Here is a 22,488-nt window from a genome sequence, read left to right on the forward strand (position 1 = left end):
CTTGTCCTCAGGCTGGCTGTGTCCCCAAGCCCTCAGCAGCACAGCCTATTTTCCCATCAACCACTTAACACTATTCCACAGAGCCTCCATTTCTTTTCTCTGGGTGCAGCCCCAAGCACTTCCTGTAGAACTAATTTTAAACCATAATTAAATCCTCTCCTTTCAGAATACATGATACACCTTTCTACATGTACTACAATCAATTAAAATATCCTGGGGAAAAGTCAAATCTATATTAAGAGTTCCTTTTCCCCTTCTGGAGCCCCAGTTTTTTAAGCTTCATAAAAAGAGAGCAAATTTGTCAGGACTGACTGACAGCAGGGAGACTGTCAATTGCCAGAAGGTTTAACATCAAGTCCCTTCAGTTTTTACTCTTAAATTGCAAATATTCTAGGGCAACAGATGTGTTGGAGACAGGCTGTTCACAAGCTCAGCCACAGATCTGTGCTGGTTTCTCCAAGAGCTGTGACATGGGCCAGATAGCACCTGGTGTCCACCGCCTCTGGGACCTACTTCCCCTTCAGTAACTGAAGCAGGGTCAACCACAGAGAACTCCCATTAGCACCAACTCATCACCATACTTTAATATTAAAAAATATATATGACACTGAGAATAGGTACCACGGTGAAAAGTACAACAGATTTTGGGGAAATGATCACTAAGCTACAATGGAGAACATGCAGCTGCTTCCCACATCCTGCTCTCCAGCTAGCAGCGTGATGAAGGTCCCCACTTTGTACCTTTATGGGGCTGTCATCTCTCAGAGTTATTGCACGGAGGAAAACATACAATGCATCTGAAGGAACTTTTAGTGGTTATTTGTCCACCTTTAAAGCTACTATGGCTACAGTCCTTCATTCGGAGTTTTTTGATTATGACCAGTAAAAGTGTGATTATGACCAGTAAAATAATTGATCATCAAACAACAGACATATCTGGAATACTTTCTTCTTGCAAAATGCTGAGGACAAAAGGACACCTTAAGGAGCTTACAATCTAAGAAAGACACATACATGCCTGCATGGCCAGCAAGCCTTGGTGGGGACTCTAAATGCTGGATGAATGTGCCAAAGAGGAACTGCCTGCAGTTGGCAAGAGGAGGCCACCACTTTGAAGTGGGATGCCAGGAATGATTTTCCAGACAAATGGAATATAAAACCAGTATTCAGAGTAGAGAGGAGGGTCATCCATATTGACAGTGCAAATTCTGCTTATCTGCACCAGTAGAGGGGAGCAGTGACATGGCAAACCCAGCATCATTTCTCCACTGTCACTTGTGGACATCCTTTTGGGGTTATTCTCTATCTCCTCCACCTCCCCCTTCCCCACCCCGGCACCCCCATCTGTTCTTCACTATTCTCTGCCCCACACCCTGAACAGCCCTGGCTTCCTGTAAGTGGTTAACGGGAGGAACTGGCAGGGGGCTGGCAGGAAGGAGGACACAGAGGTCAGGGTGTTTCTTGCCTTAAGTGGCACATGGCCCTCCTCGGTGGCTCCAGCTCAGCCCTAGGTGTGGCACTAGATCCCCAGACAGTGTGTTCTTGGCCATCCCATAACCTTCACCTGAGCTATTGGGGTGGACTCGTTTCCTGCCAGCACCTGGCTCACACATTTTCTTTCCCACAGCTTCCAAACCAGTGTCCTTCCCATCCTCCCTACAGGACTTCCCTCCACAGCTGGCTTCCACACAAGAGCCCAGGCCCAGGGAGCTGGGACACAGGGCAGAGACGTCACACCTCCAGCCGGGGGTCCCCAGACCTGACCTTCTACCTTTCAAAGCCCTACTGGGAGGGGGTATATATGAGTGACAAGCTATGCAGGCTCCCCACGGGTCACACAGCAAGCCACACATCCCACATGCTGGAGAGGCAGGAAGGGGACTAAGACAATGAAAAGAGAATACAACATAAGGATTTGTCTAACTTTGACTAAGAATTTGGAATTAGCATTAAAAAAAAAACATAACTATTAATCAGGTTAAAAACAGAGTCACCAAGTCAGCAGCAGAGTGCCACCCCCAGGAGAGCGCAGGGTGGACGGAGGTCAGGGGGATGGAAGCGGGCTCTGAGCGGTGACTCAGGGCAGCCTGCCCAGCAGGGAGGGGCACGGCCTGGCCTGCGGAAGCAAGATATTAGCTGTGGGTGGTTCTCACACCCGGGCCAGCGACACCCAGGAGTCTGACCAGCAGCCTGTCTAGGGCTTACTTGTGGTCAATCCCACCCCAGGCCTCTGGGACACAGCAGGCCCGTCCCCACCAGGGACAGCCCCTGAAGGCTAGATTAAAATAACTGCCCCAGGCACCTTGCTTATATCATTTGACAGCCCATCCATGCCCTACCCTGCTCTCAAACCCCAAGGTCGATGTCTTTTTTCAAAGGTGTTCTTTTTGCCCACTGGGTACAGGGCCCTCCTTGCCTACTACCAGCTCCAACCCGTGGGCCCATCAGCCCACTCTTCTCTGTCCCAATCCTGTAGCCCAGGGTACTCAATAGGCAAGGGGAGGAGGTTGCCCCCAACAGACATTTAGTAATATCTGGAGACATTTCTAGTTGTCACAACTTGGGGCTACTGGCACCCAGTGGGTGGAGGCCACACCGCAAAACATCCTATAGCATGTTTACATCCTATAGTACACCACACAGACTCCGCCACAAGGAAGCATCCCAACCGAACTGGCACTAGACTAGTTCTGATGCTAAGAAACCCCGTGGTTTAGAGGAAGGAAGGAAACAAGTACTGAACACATCATATGAGCCAGGCACTGTGCTAGATGTTTTAAAGTTCTTTAAATGTCCCTCCAAGACAGTGACAGAGGACCGGCCCCACCCATCACCCAGCCTGCAGACATGGCTTGGCAGTTTGGGTGGCCAGCGGTGCCTCCACCTTTTTAAATACATCATTCAAAGCCTCTGTCTTCTGAAACCTCGGTTTTCTCATCTGTAAAGGGCAGATTTTCAATACCTACCTCCAGCCCCTGGTCTAGAAGGGGCTCCCAGGAAATCTTAAGTCTCTTTGTCTCCTGCTTCATGTCTGATTTCCAGTTTCTTCCAGGGAATATATGGGTAGACAGACAGACAGACACACATCCACACACACATCCACCCACTCAAGCCTGCACCTTCCATGTCCTTATAAGAACTTGAATAAATGCATGAGTAAATGGATGAAACCTCTAAGTCAGAATAACCTCTCCTTGCCTGAACTCCAAACACAGGTTTTCAGACTTGGTTTCTCTCACTTTTTATTAGGCTTTAGGATCACTGGCTGTGTAAGGTCTGCCCAGCCTGCAGGATTAGAAACTTGCTGAGATAAAGGTCCGGCCCAACCCCCCAGTAAGTGCGGCACCATTCAGATGTCCACCCAACCCTGGAAGGATGACTAAATGAAGGGCAGACCTTACGGGTCCTGTGAGAGTCCCATTTAACAGACTCTTTACGTTGCCTGTTTACAGTTAGCATGGCCACTCTGATACATCACTTGAACTGCCCTTATAGACTCAACTTCCAAGTAGTTTCCTTTTCAAATCTGTGGCATCTACTAGTACTTTTACAAACTAAAGACAGCCACTCAATGGGCCTGAAGAATAAGGAAGCGCCCTTTTAAAGAGGCCTCTTGTGCAGCAGCCATGCTCCTTGAACAAACGAGACCCCAGTCCAGGGGAACAAGGGTGGGCACTCAAATGTGTAAGTGGGCATTTACTCAACAGCAGCTGGCAGAGCCCGCCTCTCCTCGCTATTAAGTAAATCCTAACAATTCAGCCTTTCAGCCACCAACCTAATAGGCTTTTCTTGGCACGGGCAATTTTGGCTTGGCCAAACACTCATTTTCACATCTTAAATCAGGACATGTCAGAATTGATGCAGGCTCAGATCTGCTGTCTGCCTTGCATTCTGTAGCAAGCTCATCTTGGTCGGCAACTCAGGGGTCCCTGCACTTATTTCAGACTCCTTTCTCCATAAATATCCGTAACAAAAATCAGTGATTTGCTTCTCTGATTGAATTCCTAGGGTCTTACTGGGTGCTTAAGAAGGTTTTTAATTTAAAAAGCAGCTAGAAAAATGAAATCAACTTTTCAGGAACTTGAGGTACACCATATTAAAGCAGGAGTTTGCTGCCTGACACAGCTCAGGTTCCTAATAATGTCTGGATGACTTCCCCTCTGAGCATTTCCCAGTAGCTCTGTCCCTGAGCGAATTCCTGTCTGTAGTGCATCTCTGCCCTTGGCTTCCCCAAACACAACTCAAAAGGAGCTTCTCCCTCCCTCCTGCCAGGGCTCTGGGTGGATTGTGAAAATGGCATCTTTTCAAGGTCAATCTCCAGCAGCCCACATCTAAATGCACAGCTACACCTCTAGCTAACTTGTTTCTCAGGTGCTGGAACCTACCACACTGTCAGGCAGGCTCACTGAGGGAGCCCAGCACATAAACAGAATTCTGGGTCCCACCCACCACAGGGCAGCAAGGATCAGACACTCAGAGTCGAGGCTGGCAGGATGAGCTCACCCTGTGGGCTGAGCCAGACCTGGGGAGAGAGGAGGGGAGAAAAGAGAGCCAGGAAGGTAGGAACAGAGGGGTAGCAAGCCCCCACCCCACCCAGCCCTGGCATCCAGGCCAGAACCCAGGCGGAATGGACGGGAAGATTCAGAAGCACGTTACAGTCTCTCTCTCTTGCTCCATCTCCCTCTCCCTTGGCAACCAGCCACCACTTCTTGATCACGTACTGTGTGCCTGGCACTGGGCACATGATATACATCCTCACAAAAAACCTCCTGAGCTATGTATGATTATCATTCCCATTTAACAGATGAGAAAACCGAGTCTCACAGAACTCAAGTGATTTCCCAAGGTAGCAGCGAGTACACTGTGGAATCAGGGATTTGGGTCCAAAGCTCTGAAACATATTCTAATTTCTGGATATGCACCTTCATAATGAAAATAAACAAGGCCTCCTGTGTGCTTGACTTAATCCCACCTAACAAGAGACACAAAAAGGCTTATAACTTTTTCTAGCTTATAACTTCTCTCTAATCTACATGATTTCTAAAAATTATCTTCATCAAAGAGAATGTTGCTTTTGAAGATAAGGCCTACAAAGGATGGTCCATATTAATTAGTAATATTTATTGAACAGACATACACATTCAACGTCTGAATCACATTTAGTGAAACAGATGGACTCTGTGCTTCCACACTGCCTCTAGGCCTACCTCGCCTATCCACTGCTCTATTTGCCAGGCATTCCTGTCTCTGTTCCAAAGGAGAGATGGGGAAAGCGCAGACTGATAGGACTGCATCCTGGAAAATATTCCACTTGTACCAATTCACTTCCTCTCCCAAACAATTGAGCCAGCTGCCTGAAGCTCTACGTGAGTTTATCATGCTGCTCAGCGCAAACCCTTATCCAGTCTAAACGGGAAAATTGTAAACATCTGCCATCTATCCCGAAGGTGGCTTGAATTACAGTGCAAAGAAATGCCAAGAACAGAATCTCCAGCCGTCTCCCACAGGCCCACCAGCAAATGGGATGATAGGGAGGATTTCACTTCATTCCGATTACACAATGTAGAAAAAGTGACATTAGGGAGAAAATAGAGCAGAAGTGCCGTAAGGCAGCCAGGCCTTGCATTCAGCCACTGCACATACGGTCTGCAAGGCAAGTCAGCAAGCCAGGAAAGGGGCTATTCCCTATGCTATGGTGGGGAGGCAATGAACCTTTGATTATGTGAAACCAGGGAAGCTCCTGGGAACAAACCCAGGGGAAGTCTCTGGCCTCACTAACAGCAGTTAGCATGGTGCTGATTCTAGAAACTCTGAATGGAAAGACAACATTTAGAAAGACTACTTTCTATATTTGCATCCCAGGTGTACAGTGGAAAACTCCTGACAGGCTCTGCTTTCAATTATACTGATGTATATACCAATAAAAAAGTATTTGCAAGACAGCAAATAACCTCTTAGTGCTTTTTGGCTTCACGGATTTCTAAGGACAGCTCCTCTGTGTATCACATGCAATTCAGCATCTCAAACTTCAGCAGTTACCTGTTAAGTCTATTCTCTGCAGTATCTGTATATTTACGGTACCCACAGCTTTGTTATTTTTTTGTATAGTGAAGCAACTTGTAAATCCCAGTCTATTAAATATTACTCAAAAGGTTGCAGCCTTTCATCATTTTCCCAGAGACACACAAGCTGCTTATCCATAAACCCAGATGGCCAAAAAAAAAAAAAAACTGAGTTCTACAAAGAGGAGGTAAAATGGTTTAGAACTCCTCCAAGGAGAGCAGAAACTTTAGAACTGAATCGGCACTGAGTGCTGACCTCTGCTCCCCCAAGCCATGCCCTCTTGTCCCAACAAACACATCCCTCCACCGCTTTCTCCTGTCTCACCTAAGTCATATCCCACCAGTACAGCCAGATCATGGACAGACAGGTGACTTACTAGGTGGACACACCGACCAGCCACTCACAGGAAGTCCCAGTCCTTTTCATAAGCAATCCAAAAAAAGGTATTGATAATTCTCCCAATGTTTCTTTTTCAAATGGAAAATTCTACAGTGGAGGGAGCCACAAACAAGAGATAGAAGCAGTCTCAAAAGTCCTGGCAATCTTTTTAGGTTTAAAAGAAAAAGTCTCCCTGGTTTCAAAGGTAGGAAACAATCAACTATAAAAAGAATTACTACACAATGGAAAAATATGGAATTTAGCTCATTCCTTGTAGGTGAAGACTTACAATATCAACTCTTCTTGAGATACTGAAAGGCCAGCCCCATCATCACATTGTATCTAAATAAGAATAATCCGGCAGTTTTGACAGAAAATAAGATGTGTCCCAAAAGAGAGTTCAAGCTCAGAGCCAAATTTCCCAACTGAAACTACCAGGCTTATGAATATAAGCACCATCAGTATAAACTTTTCAAACACCAGAGATCAGCAGTTCACCGCATTCATTTATTCAAACATGTTATTCCTCAGCCACAGCTGAGTGTGTGTGTTCACAAAGGGAAAAAAACCAACATTTTCCCCACCTCCTCCTGCTCCTCACATCTCGAAACATGACTTACTGAATAAAACGTCTCAAGTTCACAACTGAACTGTGGACAGGCAGGACGTGGGGGGAAAAGCCCGTGATCATTCCTTAGAAGGAGGCATCATTACACTCAAATGGCCACAGTGCAACGGGCGAGCCACACTAGCTCTCAGTGTCGCCCAGAAAAGACAGGAGTGCCGAACAAGAGTCACTGAGGATCAGACCTATCAGCCGTCAGCAGAGATCAGCTCCCAGCGCATGACTGGTTCTGTTCCATTTTGTTTTGGACTGGGATTGAAAATAAGACACAACCTGTTTAGGGTTTAGACATTTTCATTGTAAAAACTTCCTAGCGCTTTAAGCCTAGAGATGGCACACAATTCTTTGCTTTACCTAAGAAACATTTATGAGTTAGACCAAATTATTTTAACCCCATTTTAGTTAGATGCTATAGAAAAACGGAATGTCAATCTTTTTTCTTCCACTCTCAACTAACTGCACATTTAAAGGAATTCATTGAAAATTTGATGAAGTGATATGTGGGTTTATTACAAATAATTACACTGCTATATAATCTCCTTCAAGGCCAAGAGACGATACACTGTTTTGATAATTTACCACAACAAACCACCGCAAAGCAACTGAGTATTACCTTCCGCATAAAAGTCTGGAACAGTCACACACCAGCCGGAAGCCAGACAGACCAGTGCCGCTTAATGAAATGAGAAACTATTTGTTATTTAGGGGCTGGCCTCTCAGGCAGAGCCAAGACTCTTACACATTACATTACTCAAAAGTTAATAATAAAAGTGGTCTGTGAAATTTCTACAAAGCTAACCTATTAACTTGGAGAGTTGGGTTAAACTAGGCCATGTGCTCACCCCATTGAGAACTGTGTGGCACCACCGCTGAAAAGAGGAAAGAAGTTCCCAAGTGTAGGAAAGTGCCCATGGCGTCCTGAGCTGGGCTCCAGCTGGGGTGAAAACAAAGGCCTCGGTGAACAATGACTGGCTGCTCCTAGCCATGCCCTCTCATGCAGGTATCAAAATAGTTTGGCCTTCGGTGGCTGCCTAAATGACCTCTCTCAAATACCAACTGTAACTGGCTTAAAAAAAGTAAAGTTGTCCAATCATACACAGTGCAGAGCACAAGCTGAAGCAGGCCCGGCCCAGGATCTGGGTGCCTCTCTCGCTACCTATTAACCAGCTGCCTTGGGAAAGCCACCTGGGCTGAGCACACACACCAGACAGGATGAGAAGGGAGGACTCTTGGATCACCCCAGCCGCTTCTAGCATCTCCTAGGGTGTCTAGGGCAGCCCTACTCCAGTGGAAGCCCCTCCCCTCCCACCAGCCGGTGGCCTAGTTTTATGATCAGAAATAAGTTTCTACTAAAATCAGGCTTTATTTCATCCATACATAATGCCTGGTTAGCTTAGGTACACCTATCTAGTTGGCTAGAATTAAGGGTGAAAGTTCATCACACATTTCCCTGTGGGAAGCCAGGGGGTCCTCACAGAGGTCAGACATAATCGTGACCTTGTTGCCCATGGGCCCAGACCTTGCCCCACCACACGCACGCACGCACACACACACACACACACACACACACACACACACACACACACACACCATTTCCAGAGGGATCCAGCAGCACTGGTTTGTGTCTCCCCACCCAGGGCCCCCTCCCCCTGCCCCAACTGGAAGGAAGTGATCTCTGCCTTCATGGGGTTCAACTTTGCCAATATCACCTCTCCTGATAAAACCCTTGTAGGTAATTACTGAAATTACTCTGTGCCTCCATCTCTGTAAGCTCACTGTGTGTTTCTCACAGTGTGGGTTTGCATTCCAGTGTTATGAAGGCTGGGTAAGACACCAGCTTAGGGTAGAGGACAGGGAACCAATAAGTCAGCTTCCATGCTCCTTGGCTGCCCCATCAGTCAGAGCTTCAATCCCCTGCATTCCCAGCCACATGGAACCTGAATTATGTCTTCTTGGTGCTTGCAAGCAAGCATTCGCCCAAGCTGACACCTGTTTCCATCATCATGCCTTCCCTTTACATCCTAGAAGACCATCATTTAGACATTCCTAAAATGCACAGGATTTAAAAGTCACTGAACATTACCTCTAAAATATACATTTGAACTTTATCTCTCTTAAAAGTTTGCAGTCTTTCCTATCAGAGGAAATAGCTGAGGACATACGGAAGCAGAAGTGCCAAGGGGAAAAAACCCCATTCAACACAGGCCTACCAGGTGATCTCACTCGTCAACCTCGTGCGCCTGTGACTCCCACTTCAGAGAGCAAACATGCCGGCAGCTCCCTCCTCCTTCCATGTACACAGGATCACCGTAATTCCTAGGAGTTCACAGTCCCTCCTGCAGTCCACAGTAAACCAAATGAAAGATGTGCTTAGCCTGTCAGGTTTATTACGATTCCTTCCTTCAATTCAAATGCCTATGGATTTTATGTCAAAATGAGAATGTTTTAAATTTGAATTATTTGCTTCCAGCAACCATCCAAACCAATGTAAAATATTTAATGCTCCACTTTGTTTTGCTTAAAACTGATCTTATACTTGGAAATTTTGGCTGCTGTACACATTCAGCCACAGAGAATGCAAAACCAAAGGCGGCTTTTATTTTTATGAGCTGCAGCCTTTAATATCCTAACTTCATCTCCACCAGAATCATCACTTATTGGGGCCATATATATGTGCATATATAATATATGTATATATACATGTGTGTGTGTGTGTATATTCATAATGCTTTACATATCTTAATCCATCCATTCAATCAGCAGGCATTTATTGAGCACTGAGTGTCATGCACCTAACTAGTCATTAGAGAGAAAAAATGATGAGCAAGTCCAAGGTCACAACCCTGTGACAACCTGTGGGGCAAGAAGATAATCAAATAAGTAATGACTATGCAATGTGGTAAATGCTGGGATGGAAAAAACAGGTCATTAAAAATAATATCTTAGGCAGTGACTATGAGTAAGATGTTTACAGCCACTGTCTCTAATTCTCACAACATCCTACAAAGGTAGGAGACTCCCCACTTTCCAGTGAGTGTCCGGAGGCTGTCCTACCCCACACACTTCCTCTTCATCAGCCTCAGCATCCCTGTTTGCATCTGAAATCCCATTCTGGTCTCAGTGTTGTACCTGCTGGCCTGCCGTGGCTCATTCAGGCATTAATCAAACGTTTGCCTGGTATTATCCAGCACGCTGCACACCTGAGGGAAGAAAGCCCACAGAACGCACCCAGAAGGGGTGTACCAACTGGCTACAAGGGGCAGTCCAAGAATGCCGCCACCAGAAAGCACGGAGACAGCATGGCGCAGGCAGTCTGTGGGCTCGCACCAGGAGGGCGCCACACATGCAGCATGTCTTCGGCTTCTAAAAGGCAGAAGCCATTCTAGAGGGATTTATTCTGGAGGTGGGACCCAGCTCTTAAGATCATGTGAGGTCAGAGAGCAGAAGAGGAAAGAAGACCAGGCCCTCAGGCAGGCAGTGCTCAGAGTGGTGCCCAGACGGCTCATGGGTTAGTCTGAACCTTGGCCAAGGGGGTAACTGGAGCCTGACAGTAGGACAAACCAGCTGATAGGAGATGATAGGGTGGCCTGGGCATTAAATTGACCCAAGTGTAGCAGCAGGGGGAGAAATCTGCCTTTTAAGAATGTTCCCAGAGACTACTACATGAGATGGGAGCAGCTCTTTGTTGCATCTCCCAGGACGGAGAGTGAAACCCCACAGGGCCTCTTGGAGTCAACACAGAAGGTCACCACACTTTTAAAGATGACAGGCCCTGTTCACTGCAGGGACTTGCTTCCACTTGGAGGGTATGCAAGGTGGAGGACAGAGTCAGAGTGGAGAGGCCGAGTGCTAAAGCAACACGTCTCCCCACGACCCCTTCTCTACAGGGACCCCCTCCTCAAACTGGTAAACAGATTCTAAAAGAATACTGAGTTGCAGGCCAAGTTATCAACCTGCCTGGTACACCCACATGTCTCAGCCAGTACTGCAGATGATATCTATACTTGTTTAACTCTTTACTGCTGACAAAATACTTTTGTATGTGTCAGGTTACTTGATTTTCACAGCAGCTATGAAATAAGCACTAGGCCTCTCACTTACTAGAAGAAGATCCTGAGGGTCCAAGAGAGTTAAGTGACCTGGTCAAGGTTATAAAGCTACCAAGCACAGTCGCAGAGTTGGATTTTAGATGAGGATATCTGTCCTGTCATCTGTCAGCTATATCACTACTATAATAATCAAACTTTATGAAGTTCCTTCCAGTTGACAACTTTTACAGCAGTCCCAGGCAGTACACACAGACACACACTAAGACACAAAGACACATACACACTCACACCCATACGTATAGACTCTTTGTTTTCCTAAAAGTAAGAGAATAGTAATAAAAATAATAATATATAATAATAGTATTATAAATTATGCTATTACATATAAATATTTTTTATAATAGTATTACTACTAATACTAATACTAAATGAGTGAACTCATCTTCCCTCCTCTAGCTGTGGAATTTGCTGCAATGTATGTGTAGGTTAAGAGTGTAGCTATTATTTAGATGACTGCTTGAGATAGGCAGGTAAAGCCTGAAATCCTAGATGTTGGGCTTCTTTTAACTCACTGTTTAGAACGATCTGTATTGTCTGCCCATTTCCGTTTTCTGCCACTAACCTCCTGCCTCCAGTCCCAATCCTTTCTCATTGACACGTGAAGCAGCATCCTTCCTACATGTCTATCTTACGTCAGGACTTGACATCAGGAAGTGCCTATCTCCAAGGCACACATAAAAATCACAAGATTTACGAAAAAACTTTAGAAAAAAAAAACTACCCCCATTTTTAGGCAAAAACAAAGCAGCTCTACCAGATGCAAAATCCCCCAATTACCGGTTTTTCAGAGCACTTCTTTCAAATTCGTAGGTCACATAAATGAAATTATTCAATAAACAACTTGTCAATTAGTCTTGCACAGTAGAAAGAAAGGTATACACAGAAATGTAGACAGAGAAAGTCAAGGTGGAATCCTAGTTGACAGATGAACAAACCACTTCCAAGCACAGAGACAGAGGGCTCGTCACCACACCCACAGCATAAAGATCACAAACCCCCCACCAGCCACAACCTCATTTTTCTCCCTTCTCGTAACACATAATTCTACCAGAACAGCTTAATGAAAATAAAGTCACTATACTTGATCCAGAAAGCAATTGTCTCACCTAATTTTAATCATCCCCTTTTAAGACAATTTATGTAAACAGGCCACACAACAGAAATGGAATTAAACTATATTCTTTCACCGTTTTTCCCCTGCCTCCCACAGGAAAACTCCATATACCACTCATTTTGCTGAAAACCACAGGAATAAAATGATTTAATTCTAGTTAAAGATTTCAACCACATACTCTTAAACCTCAAACATATCCATGAAAAATAATTTTTGAAAGCTTTCCGCCTCACTGATTCACCCAGAAATCTCTAACATACAGTAAGCTCCTCTTAAACACAGGCTCCCAGGGATGTCCTGAGTCAATACTAAACATACATTAGTATTCTGTTACAGTAACTTTTTAAAAATTGCTTTCATTCTGCATAATTATGTGAACTTGTAGAAAATTTAGTTAAGCTCGACTTTCGTAATTCTCATTAGGTAACCTAGGGTGTGGGTGTTTTCGAATTTCCTTTTCATGAAAAAAAAGGAAGCTTTGTATCACAACATCAGGTGTGTGTGGAAAAATACATATTTTAATACACGTATAAACACACACCTAATTTTTTTTGCTTAAAGATTTTCTTGCCTACTTTACTCCCAACCCAAACACACTGCAAATGCCCCATGCTGAATGTAAATTTAGGTGTGAAAACTAGGTTTTCTGCTAAAGTTAGACCAGAGCTCAACACAGGCTGTTACATACCCAGTCAAGGGGAAACTGATCCAGCCCTTAGATGCCCCCAATGAAACCACCCTTTGTTCACCCAGAAATGGAAGGACTGTACACTCAGAATCACAGCTCCTACAGCAATAGAAGCATGCTCTGAATTCAGACAGCCATATTAGATTCTCAATCATTTGTTAAAAATTTAACATTGTGAATGAAACCACAGTAACCACTAACACGGACTGGATAACTAAATTCCCCATTGGAGGACGTTAGAAAATCCAAGCCCAACATCAACATCTGGCAAGTCTCCATGTCTGACCTACCAATACCTGCTTGTGTTACTCTGCAAATTCAGAAAGAGGGAAAGCATTAAGATTTTAAAAGTCCATTATTTTGTACTCTGTTTAAATCACATGTAAGAACTAACTGCAGGTACAATTGTATCTTAGCTTTTCCCCTTTTTGTCTGGAAAGCACAAAAGTTGCTGCAGACTATAATGTCTGTTCTTGTTGAAGGATCTTGATCAATACACTCTGTATCATATTCTAACAGCGAAATTGCCTCCCCACCCCCAGCCCCTTGGGTTAGGTGATTTATTTCGGGCCCCTATTCGGAGCTGGGTTAGTACCTCTTCTCTCTGTAATTTGTGCATCTCTTGGAAGGGACAGGGAGACGCCTGACTTAAACTCCATTTGTTTACCACCCACTGTCCCTAGTATTATGCATTCCCACCACGCAGCAGCGTGCGCTCCCGGCAACCCCCAGTACCTGCCAAGTTCCTCGCCGGTGTCGTAGTAATCATCCACGTTTTCCTGCCTGAACACAGTCATGATAAACTGCCACGCCTCACCAAAACCCAGAGCACTTCAGCTCGGCTTTCCAAACCATCACCACCGCTCCTCCGCCTCCGTGGGCCCCTCATACATCAGCCTCCAGTCCTTTAAAAACAAAATGGCAATAACAATAATACAATGAGGATCCAAAAAGGAAGCAGACCTCCCCAACGCTAAGAGCTGCTTGCTGAAGACCTCCCCTCCCGAGCTGCCCCTCCCCGCCGGGTGGAGAGAAGCACCCTTTGTTAAAACCAAGGACGCCCCCAGCCCGTACTGCCAGTGCACGCATGAGACCGCCACAACCGTACCCCAAGTCTGCGCCTCCAAAAGTGGGGCGCTGTGCACAGATCCGAGCCGGCTCCGGAAGTGACTGGCCTCCCCGCCTCCCCTTTCTCTGCACACACGCCCACCCAGCTCCCCACCTCCAGGGACGCCGCGGAAGAATGAAGCCCTCGCCCGGGCGGAGCGCGACGCGCGGGAAGCATCCCTCTCCAGCCCGCAGCAGCGGGGCAGTCCTCGCACTTCCCGGGCCCCCGCCGCCACCCTTCTCCTCCCGCGGACCAGACAGTCCCCAGAGGCACATTCCTGGTGACTCCCGCTCCGTTACCCGGCCGACCCAGCGTGCGGCCGCCCGGGGGAGCAGGGGAGGGAAGGGAGCGGCCGCCCGCTCCGGGTCCCAGCGCCCCGACACAAAGCACCCGGCCCGGCCCGTGCCACCTGTTCCCACCCGGCCCGCGGGCCTGGGGGCGCCTCCTGGCTGCGGTTCCACTTCTCCCCGCAGTCCAGTTTCCCCGCCCCGGCCCTTTGGTGGCCGTGGGCGCTGCCTGGGCAAACCCCGCCTTGCCGCCGCCGCCGCTGCTGCGAAAGCAAAAGCAGGCGGCGAGGCCCGGGAGGAGCCAGGGAGCCGTGCGCGGACACTCACCCGGAGTCCCTCCGGAGCGCAGTCGGGAGCCGACCGTGGGCGCCGGCGCTGGAGACACGGCGGGTGGCAGCGGGAGCGCACAGAGCGAGCGAGTGGGGGACGCGGGCCCGCGCGTCCGCTCTGGCGTCGGCGTGGCGGGGATCTCCCGCTCGGCTCTGGAGCAGCCCCTAGGCGCCTCGCCGCCTTCCGGGCGGAGGGCGGCCGGCAGGCGGCCAATGGGGGCCCCGCGGGCGGGCTGGCTGCACGGCCCACCCACCTCCCAGCTGCCTGGCCGGCAGGCGCTGGATTCTCCGCGGCGCCGGCTGCTCCTCCCCGCTCGGCGCCCAGGCTCGCTGGCGCGCTCTACCGCGCACCCCCGCCACCCACACCCTCCCCCAGAGCCCGGGGAGCGCGCCGCGCGCAGCGTGGGCGCCCCACCTGTGACACGCCTCTGCGCGGCCCGCTCCGGCTGCGGTCCAGAGAAATGCGATTCCTTCGCTCTGCAACATGTGTACCGAGCGCCCGGCGTGTGCCAGGCACGGGGCTCGGCACTGGGAAATCACAGAGACCGAAATCGATTTTTTTAAATCCCTGCCCTCCTGAAAATTACACCCTTGCGGAGACGATAGGAGATAAATCTGTAGGCAAATAAGTACGATCATTTTAGAAGAGAGCAGATCTATGGAGACAAAATACAGGATAATGGGATAGAGAATGGTAGGGGGAATGGCCTCAATAGATGGGGTTCCTCTCTGGCATAGGTGTTTTAAGCTGAGCTGAATGGTGCAAAGGTATGCAACCAGAGAAAAGGTTAAGCTCTCAGAGGCCCAATGGAGCAACGGAAACGAAGGGTTTCTGTGTGCTTTCCATTATGGTGTTGACTGTTAATGGTTGGTCCCAAATGAAATGTTTAAGTAGTGTGAACATCAGATTCCAAGACTTGGTATGGTGAGTATGAAAAATACCTTGCGAATATTTTTATATTAACTACATGTTCAAATGCTAGTATTTTGGATATAGTCAACCCATAAAATAGATTAAATACAGTATATTATTAAATCAATTTCACCTTTTCTTTGTAAAATGTGGTTACTAGAAAATATCCCAACTATGTAGCTTGCATTATATTGCTGAGGGCTCTGCTGGTCTACACAGAGACCCCATATCTTCTGGAGACCCCTTACCCATTCTCTCTACTTCTTACACCATGCCTGCCCCAAGCACAAAAAAGATAGTTCCCCATAGAGACCACTGGGGATCCCCCCAAAAAGAGAAAACCTCCTACAAAGAAACCTACCTTACTGCCTAGAATTACAAAAATCCATTTGTGAGCTTTCTGAGATTTCAGATCCACATAGTTGTTCATCATATGCCCAAATTTTCTAAAATAAATTATCTTTGGTGCAACAGAAATTTTCAACTGTAGAGATTTTGGCCTCTTGAGAAAAAAAAAATGCCCTTCAGACCTTATGTCAGACCTTTTTCTTAAGTGTATTTTATTCAGTGGCCCTCGGGAAGGGCAACATTTATGATTATGAAATCAAGGGAGGGTTCCAAACTGGGAGGTGGTATCAACTGAAGTTATGAGTTTGATAATTAATACAAAAAGATCTTGAGAGGTGAGAAACACAGTCAAAAATAACAACAACAAAAAAAGTGATTCATCTGGGAGAAATGCAAATGAATACATTCATTGGGGGCAAAATTAAAAACACAGATGTTTAGGAGAAACTTGGGAAGTGTTTATGATAACTGCTTTATGGGTAATATTTTTCCTATAAAGTAACTCTTTCTAAAGCAGTGAAAAGGATTGGCTCCATCTGAGGCACTAGCATGTCTTAACTACCCTAATTTGATGTGCTGATCACAGATTGGCGGGAGGAATGAAAAAGGGTATGGAATTAGGAGTCACAAAATTGGAGCTGATTTTGGTGGAACCATTAGCAATTGAATGACCTTGAATGTGTCCCTTACCCCTGATCTTCATGTCTGTGCTAAATTAAGGAAGCATTTTAGAGAGGAAAAATGTCATAGTTGAAAACATGCCCAACGATTCAATCAAGAAGTAAAATCTAATTCTTCTCCCCATGAATATGAGTTGAACTTAGTGGCTTGCTTCTAAGAAAATGTGAGGAAATGACAAATATAATGTCCTTCCAAAGCTAGGTCATAAGGTCTTAGAGCTTCTGTCTGACTCGCTCTCCCTTTCTCATTCTCTCTCTCTCTCTCTTTTGCTCTGGTTCTTGCTTGCTCTCACCCTTCATTCTGGAAGCCTTCAGCTGCCATGGTTACTCTGGGACTGCCATGTGGAGATACCGTGTGAAAACACCACAGAAAGAGAAACCCAAGGAAGCCCGCTGTTCCAGTCCTACCCCTAACCCCACCCCAGTTATTTATGTTTTCACCACCAAAGTGCCGTGAGCAGAATCAATGATTGTGACTGTTTTTAAGTCATTATTTTGGGGTGTTTTGTTATGCAGCAATAGATAACTTGTAAGAAAGCTAGAAAGAAAGAAAACTTAACTCTTAACATGTACCAGATGCCAGGCAGACTAAATTATTCTCTTGCTTAATCTGCAAATAACTCTGTAAATTAGCTGTTTAATTTACACTATACTTAACGTTCTTAGTCTCAGTTTCATCACCTGAAAAAGGGACAATAATAGACCCTTGCACATTCCTCAGAGTTGCTGGGAGAAATATAAAGAAATAAGGCATGAGATAGGGCTTTGTACATTATCAAATACATTAGAATGTTATATTTTCTATCATGTTTCAAGCAAGAAAAGTTCTGAAGGACATCTCTCAAATGGAAGACAGTACAATAGTTGTTAAATTATGGGATTCCAGTTGAGAAAACTTCCATGAAAATAACTGATTATGATATGGACTATGGATTATGATAATCATGGGGATAGCATTTAAAACAGATTCAAATATAGACTTTAGAACATTATTTTACATCTGTATTACGGTAAAATAACTGTTGCTATGAAAGCCAACAAATGTCAGAGTTTTAACACACTAAAGGTTTATTTCTTGTTCTCAGCACAGATGTTTGCAGGGTGTGGAGAGAGGGCTCAGCCCCACATAGTCATTCAGGAACCCAGGCTTCTACCTTCTAAAGGATCCATAGTCCCTCAGTGGATCTGAGTTTCTCAGTTGATCCTTTTCTTCTATTTGCCAATGAGAGAAGAGAGAATCCACAGAGGACTGCAATGGAGGTTTGTTTAGGAGGTCAAGTTTGAAGTCTAAGACTTAACCATAATGGGGACAAGATGTTCTAAAGTAAGTCAGAGTGGACCACATTAGTTCAGTTCACCTTTGGGTTTTATTTTCATAACATGCCCTTGGCTTTTATCAAGGGCTAATATTTTTAAGCAGCCCCATGAAGAATGTTCCTGCATTTGTGGTTTCCCTACTGAAAATGGTTTCCCCACTGTACAGTTTAGTGCCTCTTATGTAGGCAGTCACAAAACTGGTTCCAATACCTTCCAGCATTGTGCACTAAGAGAAATCTCTCTTCACCACAGGATGCTTTTTTGTCAGACAATGAAAATTATAAAACTCATCCTGTTCTCCATTTTCCCCTGCATTCCAAATAGTACATGTGGTAGGCTGAAAAAGTATAGTCCTCCAAGTAACATCTAATTCACCATATTCTCTGAACCAAGGATAAGCACATATTATCTAGTATATTTAGATACTAAGGATGCAGAGATAAAAGGAACTTTTTCCGTCCTCAAGTAACTCAGTCTATAAGGGAGACGATGAACAAACAGACAACTCCATTACATTGTGATTGTGCTAGATATAATCCAGTTACTTCTCTAGATTCACTTTTTTTTTTTGAGAGGGCATCTCTCATATTTATTGATCAAATGGTTAACAACAATAAAATTCTGTATAGGGGACTCAATGCACAATCATTAATCAACCCCAAGCCTAATTCTCAACCGTCTCCAATCTTCTGAAGCATAACGAACAAGTTCTTACATAGTGAATAAGTTACATGGTGAACAGTACAAGGGCAGTCATCACAGAAACTTTCGGTTTTGATCACGCATCATGAACTATAAACAATCAAGTCAGAAGATTATTCATTTGATTTTTATACTTGATTTATATGTGAATCCCACATTTCTCACTTATTTATTTATTTTTTTAAATAAAATGCTGAAGTGGTAGGTAGATGCAAGATAAAGGTAGAAAACATAATTTAGTGCTGTAAGAGGGCAAATGTAGATGATCAGGTCTGTACCTATAGACTAAGTATTAATCCAAGCTAGACAAGGGCAACAAAACATCCACGGATGCAGAAGATTTCTCTCAGAACAGGGGGGGTGAAGTTCTAAGCCTCATTTCTCACCTGATGGCCCCCCTGCGACTGTGCCTGTCTTAGGTTGTTCCTCCCTTGAGGAATCTTACCTGTCTCTGGCTAACCAGCCATCTTCCGGGACCATACAGGGAAATGTAAAGTTGGTAAGTGACAGAGAAGCAATATTCTTTGAAAAGGTTAGCATTTTATTTCTTTGCAGATTTATGCCCTTTGGCTTCTATGCCCAGCATTTGTCTTGAGGCATCTTTACCACTTGGAAGAATTATGATACTCGGTAATTTTCGATATGAGACACAAATTCTACTAAAGGGTTGTAATTAGGAAGGAAGAAGAAAAGCTATAGAAGTAGCAGATGGAAGAAAACATGGGAAGATTGAATATTTCTTTGACATAACTTCTTGTAGAGTAACATAAGCATGTATAGGTTTTAACAAACTACTAACTAAATTGCATACACACATTAACAGAATAGGAATACAGATACATAACAAAAGCAGACCTACAATTACCAGCCACATCCAGTGAAACCAAGAAAACCAGTTAGGTACCCTAGGCATTTGTGAAAACTTATCAATAATATGATGAATATTGTCAAACTGAATTTGAATAGTTTGAGAAAAATCAGACAAATTAAAACAACACATTCATGGGAACTGCAACTTGCACTTCTCCTAATACTTGGTTGAGTTCCGACAATACAGATCCAGTCAAATTTGTTGTTTTACTGTATGCACAGGCCAGCTTAGATATCTCCTTCTTCATTCCAATGGCAAGTCCAGGAACTGGTGGGATGAATGCAGCTACAACTGCAACAGTGCCAGGAACTTTGTTGAAGTTTTTTGATGATCATCTTCTGGAATGACTCTTCCAGAGGATGTTGATGTTGGAAGTTCGTCTTTATATCGTATCTTAATTAATTTTCTGGGTAGCCAAATTAGGCTTTGATCCTCTGTATAAACACAAACAAACTCTTTGCCCACCCTTTGATATGACCTTCAAACCATTGTGAAGAACCTATTGGAGACCACCACACAGGAACTTCTTTTTTTTTTTTTTAAGAGAAAGAAATATTATCAGAAAAATGTACTTCCATAGCTGATTATCCAACAACCTTTAAAAGATCAAAATTAAGGATATGTAAAGTATGCATTAATCATTGATTTGCAGTTAATTTTATCCTATCAGGGAGTAATCCCCCCCTTTTTTTGTTATCATTAATCTACAATTACATGAAGAATATTATGTTTACTAGCCTCTCCCCTACACCAAGTCCCCCCCACAAACCCCATTACAGTCACTGTCCATCAGCATAGCAAAATGTTGTAGAATCACTACTTGTCTTCTCTGTGTTGCACAGCCCTCCCCTTTCCCCCACCCCCCACATTATACATGCTAATCATAATACCCCCTTGCTTCTTCCCCACCCTTATCCCTCCCTATCCTCCCATTCTCTCCAGTCTCTTTCCCTTTGGTAACTGTTAGTCCATTCTTGGGTTCTGTGATTCTGCTGCTGTTTTTTTACTTCAGTTTTTCCTTTGTTCTTATACTCCACAGATGAGTGAAATCATTTGGTATTTGTCTTTCTCCACTTGGCTTATTTCACTCAGCATAATACCCTCTAGCTCCATCCATGTTGTTGCAAATGGTAGGATTTGTTTTCTTCTTATGGCTGAATAATATTCCATTGTGTATATGTACCACATCTTCTTTATCCAATCATCTACTGATGGACACTTAGGTTGCTTCCATTTCTTGGCTATTGTAAATAGTGCTGCGATAAACATAGGGGTGCATCTGTCTTTTTCAAACTGGAGTGCTGCATTCTTAGAGTAAATTCCTAGAAGTGGAATTCCTGGGTCAAATGGTAAGTCCATTTTGAGCATTTTGAGGAACCTCCATACTGCTTTACACAATGGTTGAACTAATTTACATTCCCACAGGCAGTGTAGGAGAGTTCCCCTTTCTCCACAACCTTCCAACATTTGTTGTTGTTTGTCTTTTGGATGGTAGCCATCCTTACTGGTGTGAGGTGATATCTCATTGTGGTTTTAATTTGCATTTCTCTGATAATTAGCGATACGGAGCATCTTTTCATGTGTCTATTGGCCATCTGAATTTCTTTTTTGGAGAATTGTCTGTTCAGTTCCTCTGCCCATTTTTTAATTGGATTATTTGCTTTTTGTTTGTTGAGGTGCGTGAGCTCTTTATATATTTTGGATGTCAAGCCTTTATCAGATCTGTCATTTACAAATATATTCTCCCATACAGTAGAGTACCTTTTTGTTCTATCGATGGTGACTTTTGCTGTACAGAAGCTTTTCAGCTTGATATAGTCCCACTTGTTCATTTTTGCTTTTGTTTTCCTTTTCCGGGGAGATAAGTTCATGAAGAAGTCGCTAATGTTTATGTCCAAGAGATTTTTGCCTATGTTTTTTGCTAAGAGTTTTATGGTTTTATGACTTACATTCAGGTCTTTGATCCATTTTGAATTTACTTTTGTGTATGGGGTTAGACAATGGTACAGTTTCATTCTCTTACATGTAGCTGTCCAGTTTTGACAGCACCACCTGTTGAAGAGACTGTCATTTCCCCATTGTATGTTCATGGCTCTTTATGGAATATTAATTGACCATGTATGTTTGGGTTAATGTCTGGAGCCTCTAATCTGTTCCACTGGTCTGTGGCTCTGTTCTTGTGCCAGTACCAAATTGTCTTCATTACTATGGCTTTGTAGTAGAGCTTGAAGTTGGGGAGTGAGATCCCCCCTACTTTATTCTTCTTTCTCAGGATTGCTTTGGCTATTCGGGGTCTTTTGTGTTTCTGTATGAATTTTTGAACTATTTGTTCCAGTTCGTTGAAGAATGTTGCTGGTAATTTGATAGGGATTGCATCAAATCTGTATATTGCTTTGGGCAGGATGGCCATTTTGACTATATTAATTCTTCCTAGCCAAGAGCACGGGATGAGTTTCCATTTGTTAGTGTCCCCTTTAATTTCTCTTAAGAGTGTCTTGTAGTTTTCAGGGTATAGGTCTTTCACTTCTTTGGTTAGGTTTATTCCTAGGTATTTTATTCTTTTTGATGCAATTGTGAATGGAATTGTTTTCCTGATTTCTCTTTTTATTGGTTCATTGTTAGTGTATAGGAAAGCCACAGATTTCTGTGTGTTAATTTTGTATCCTGCAACTTTGCTGAATTCTGATATCAGTTCTAGTAGATTTGGAGTGGAGTCTTTAGGGTTTTTTATGTACAATATCATGTCATCTGCAAATAGTGACAGTTTAACTTCTTTACCAATCTGAATTCCTTGTATTTCTTTGTTTTGTCTAATTGCTGTGGCGAGGACCTCCAGTACTATGTTAAATAACAGTGGGGAGAGTGGGCATCCCTGTCTTGTTCCCGATCTCAGAGGAAAAGCTTTCAGCTTCTTGCTGTTCAGTATGATGTTAGCTGTGGGTTTATCATTTATGGC

At 44.5% G+C, this 22,488-nt stretch overlaps 1 protein-coding gene across 9 annotated transcripts in view; it reads right to left on the minus strand.

The window, feature by feature from the left end:
• DAPK1 (death associated protein kinase 1) overlaps positions 1–15,135 on the minus strand; it is a 168,960-nt gene extending 153,825 nt beyond the window's left edge. For 3 of the 9 annotated variants that reach the window (XM_057498520.1, XM_057498521.1, XM_057498522.1), the window contains exons 1-2: positions 14,700–15,001; positions 13,713–13,882 (exon numbers count right to left, since the gene is read on the minus strand). In XM_057498520.1, coding sequence (XP_057354503.1) covers positions 13,713–13,774 — 62 coding nt within the window. In that variant the 5' untranslated portion in view covers positions 13,775–13,882; positions 14,700–15,001. The other 6 variants (XM_057498516.1, XM_057498513.1, XM_057498514.1 and 3 more) reach the window with 6 other exon arrangements.
• Positions 15,136–22,488: the final 7,353 nt, after the last annotated feature.

Source organism: Manis pentadactyla, chromosome 3 (assembly GCF_030020395.1).
Source record: "Manis pentadactyla isolate mManPen7 chromosome 3, mManPen7.hap1, whole genome shotgun sequence".
NCBI classification, from domain to species: domain Eukaryota; kingdom Metazoa; phylum Chordata; class Mammalia; order Pholidota; family Manidae; genus Manis; species Manis pentadactyla.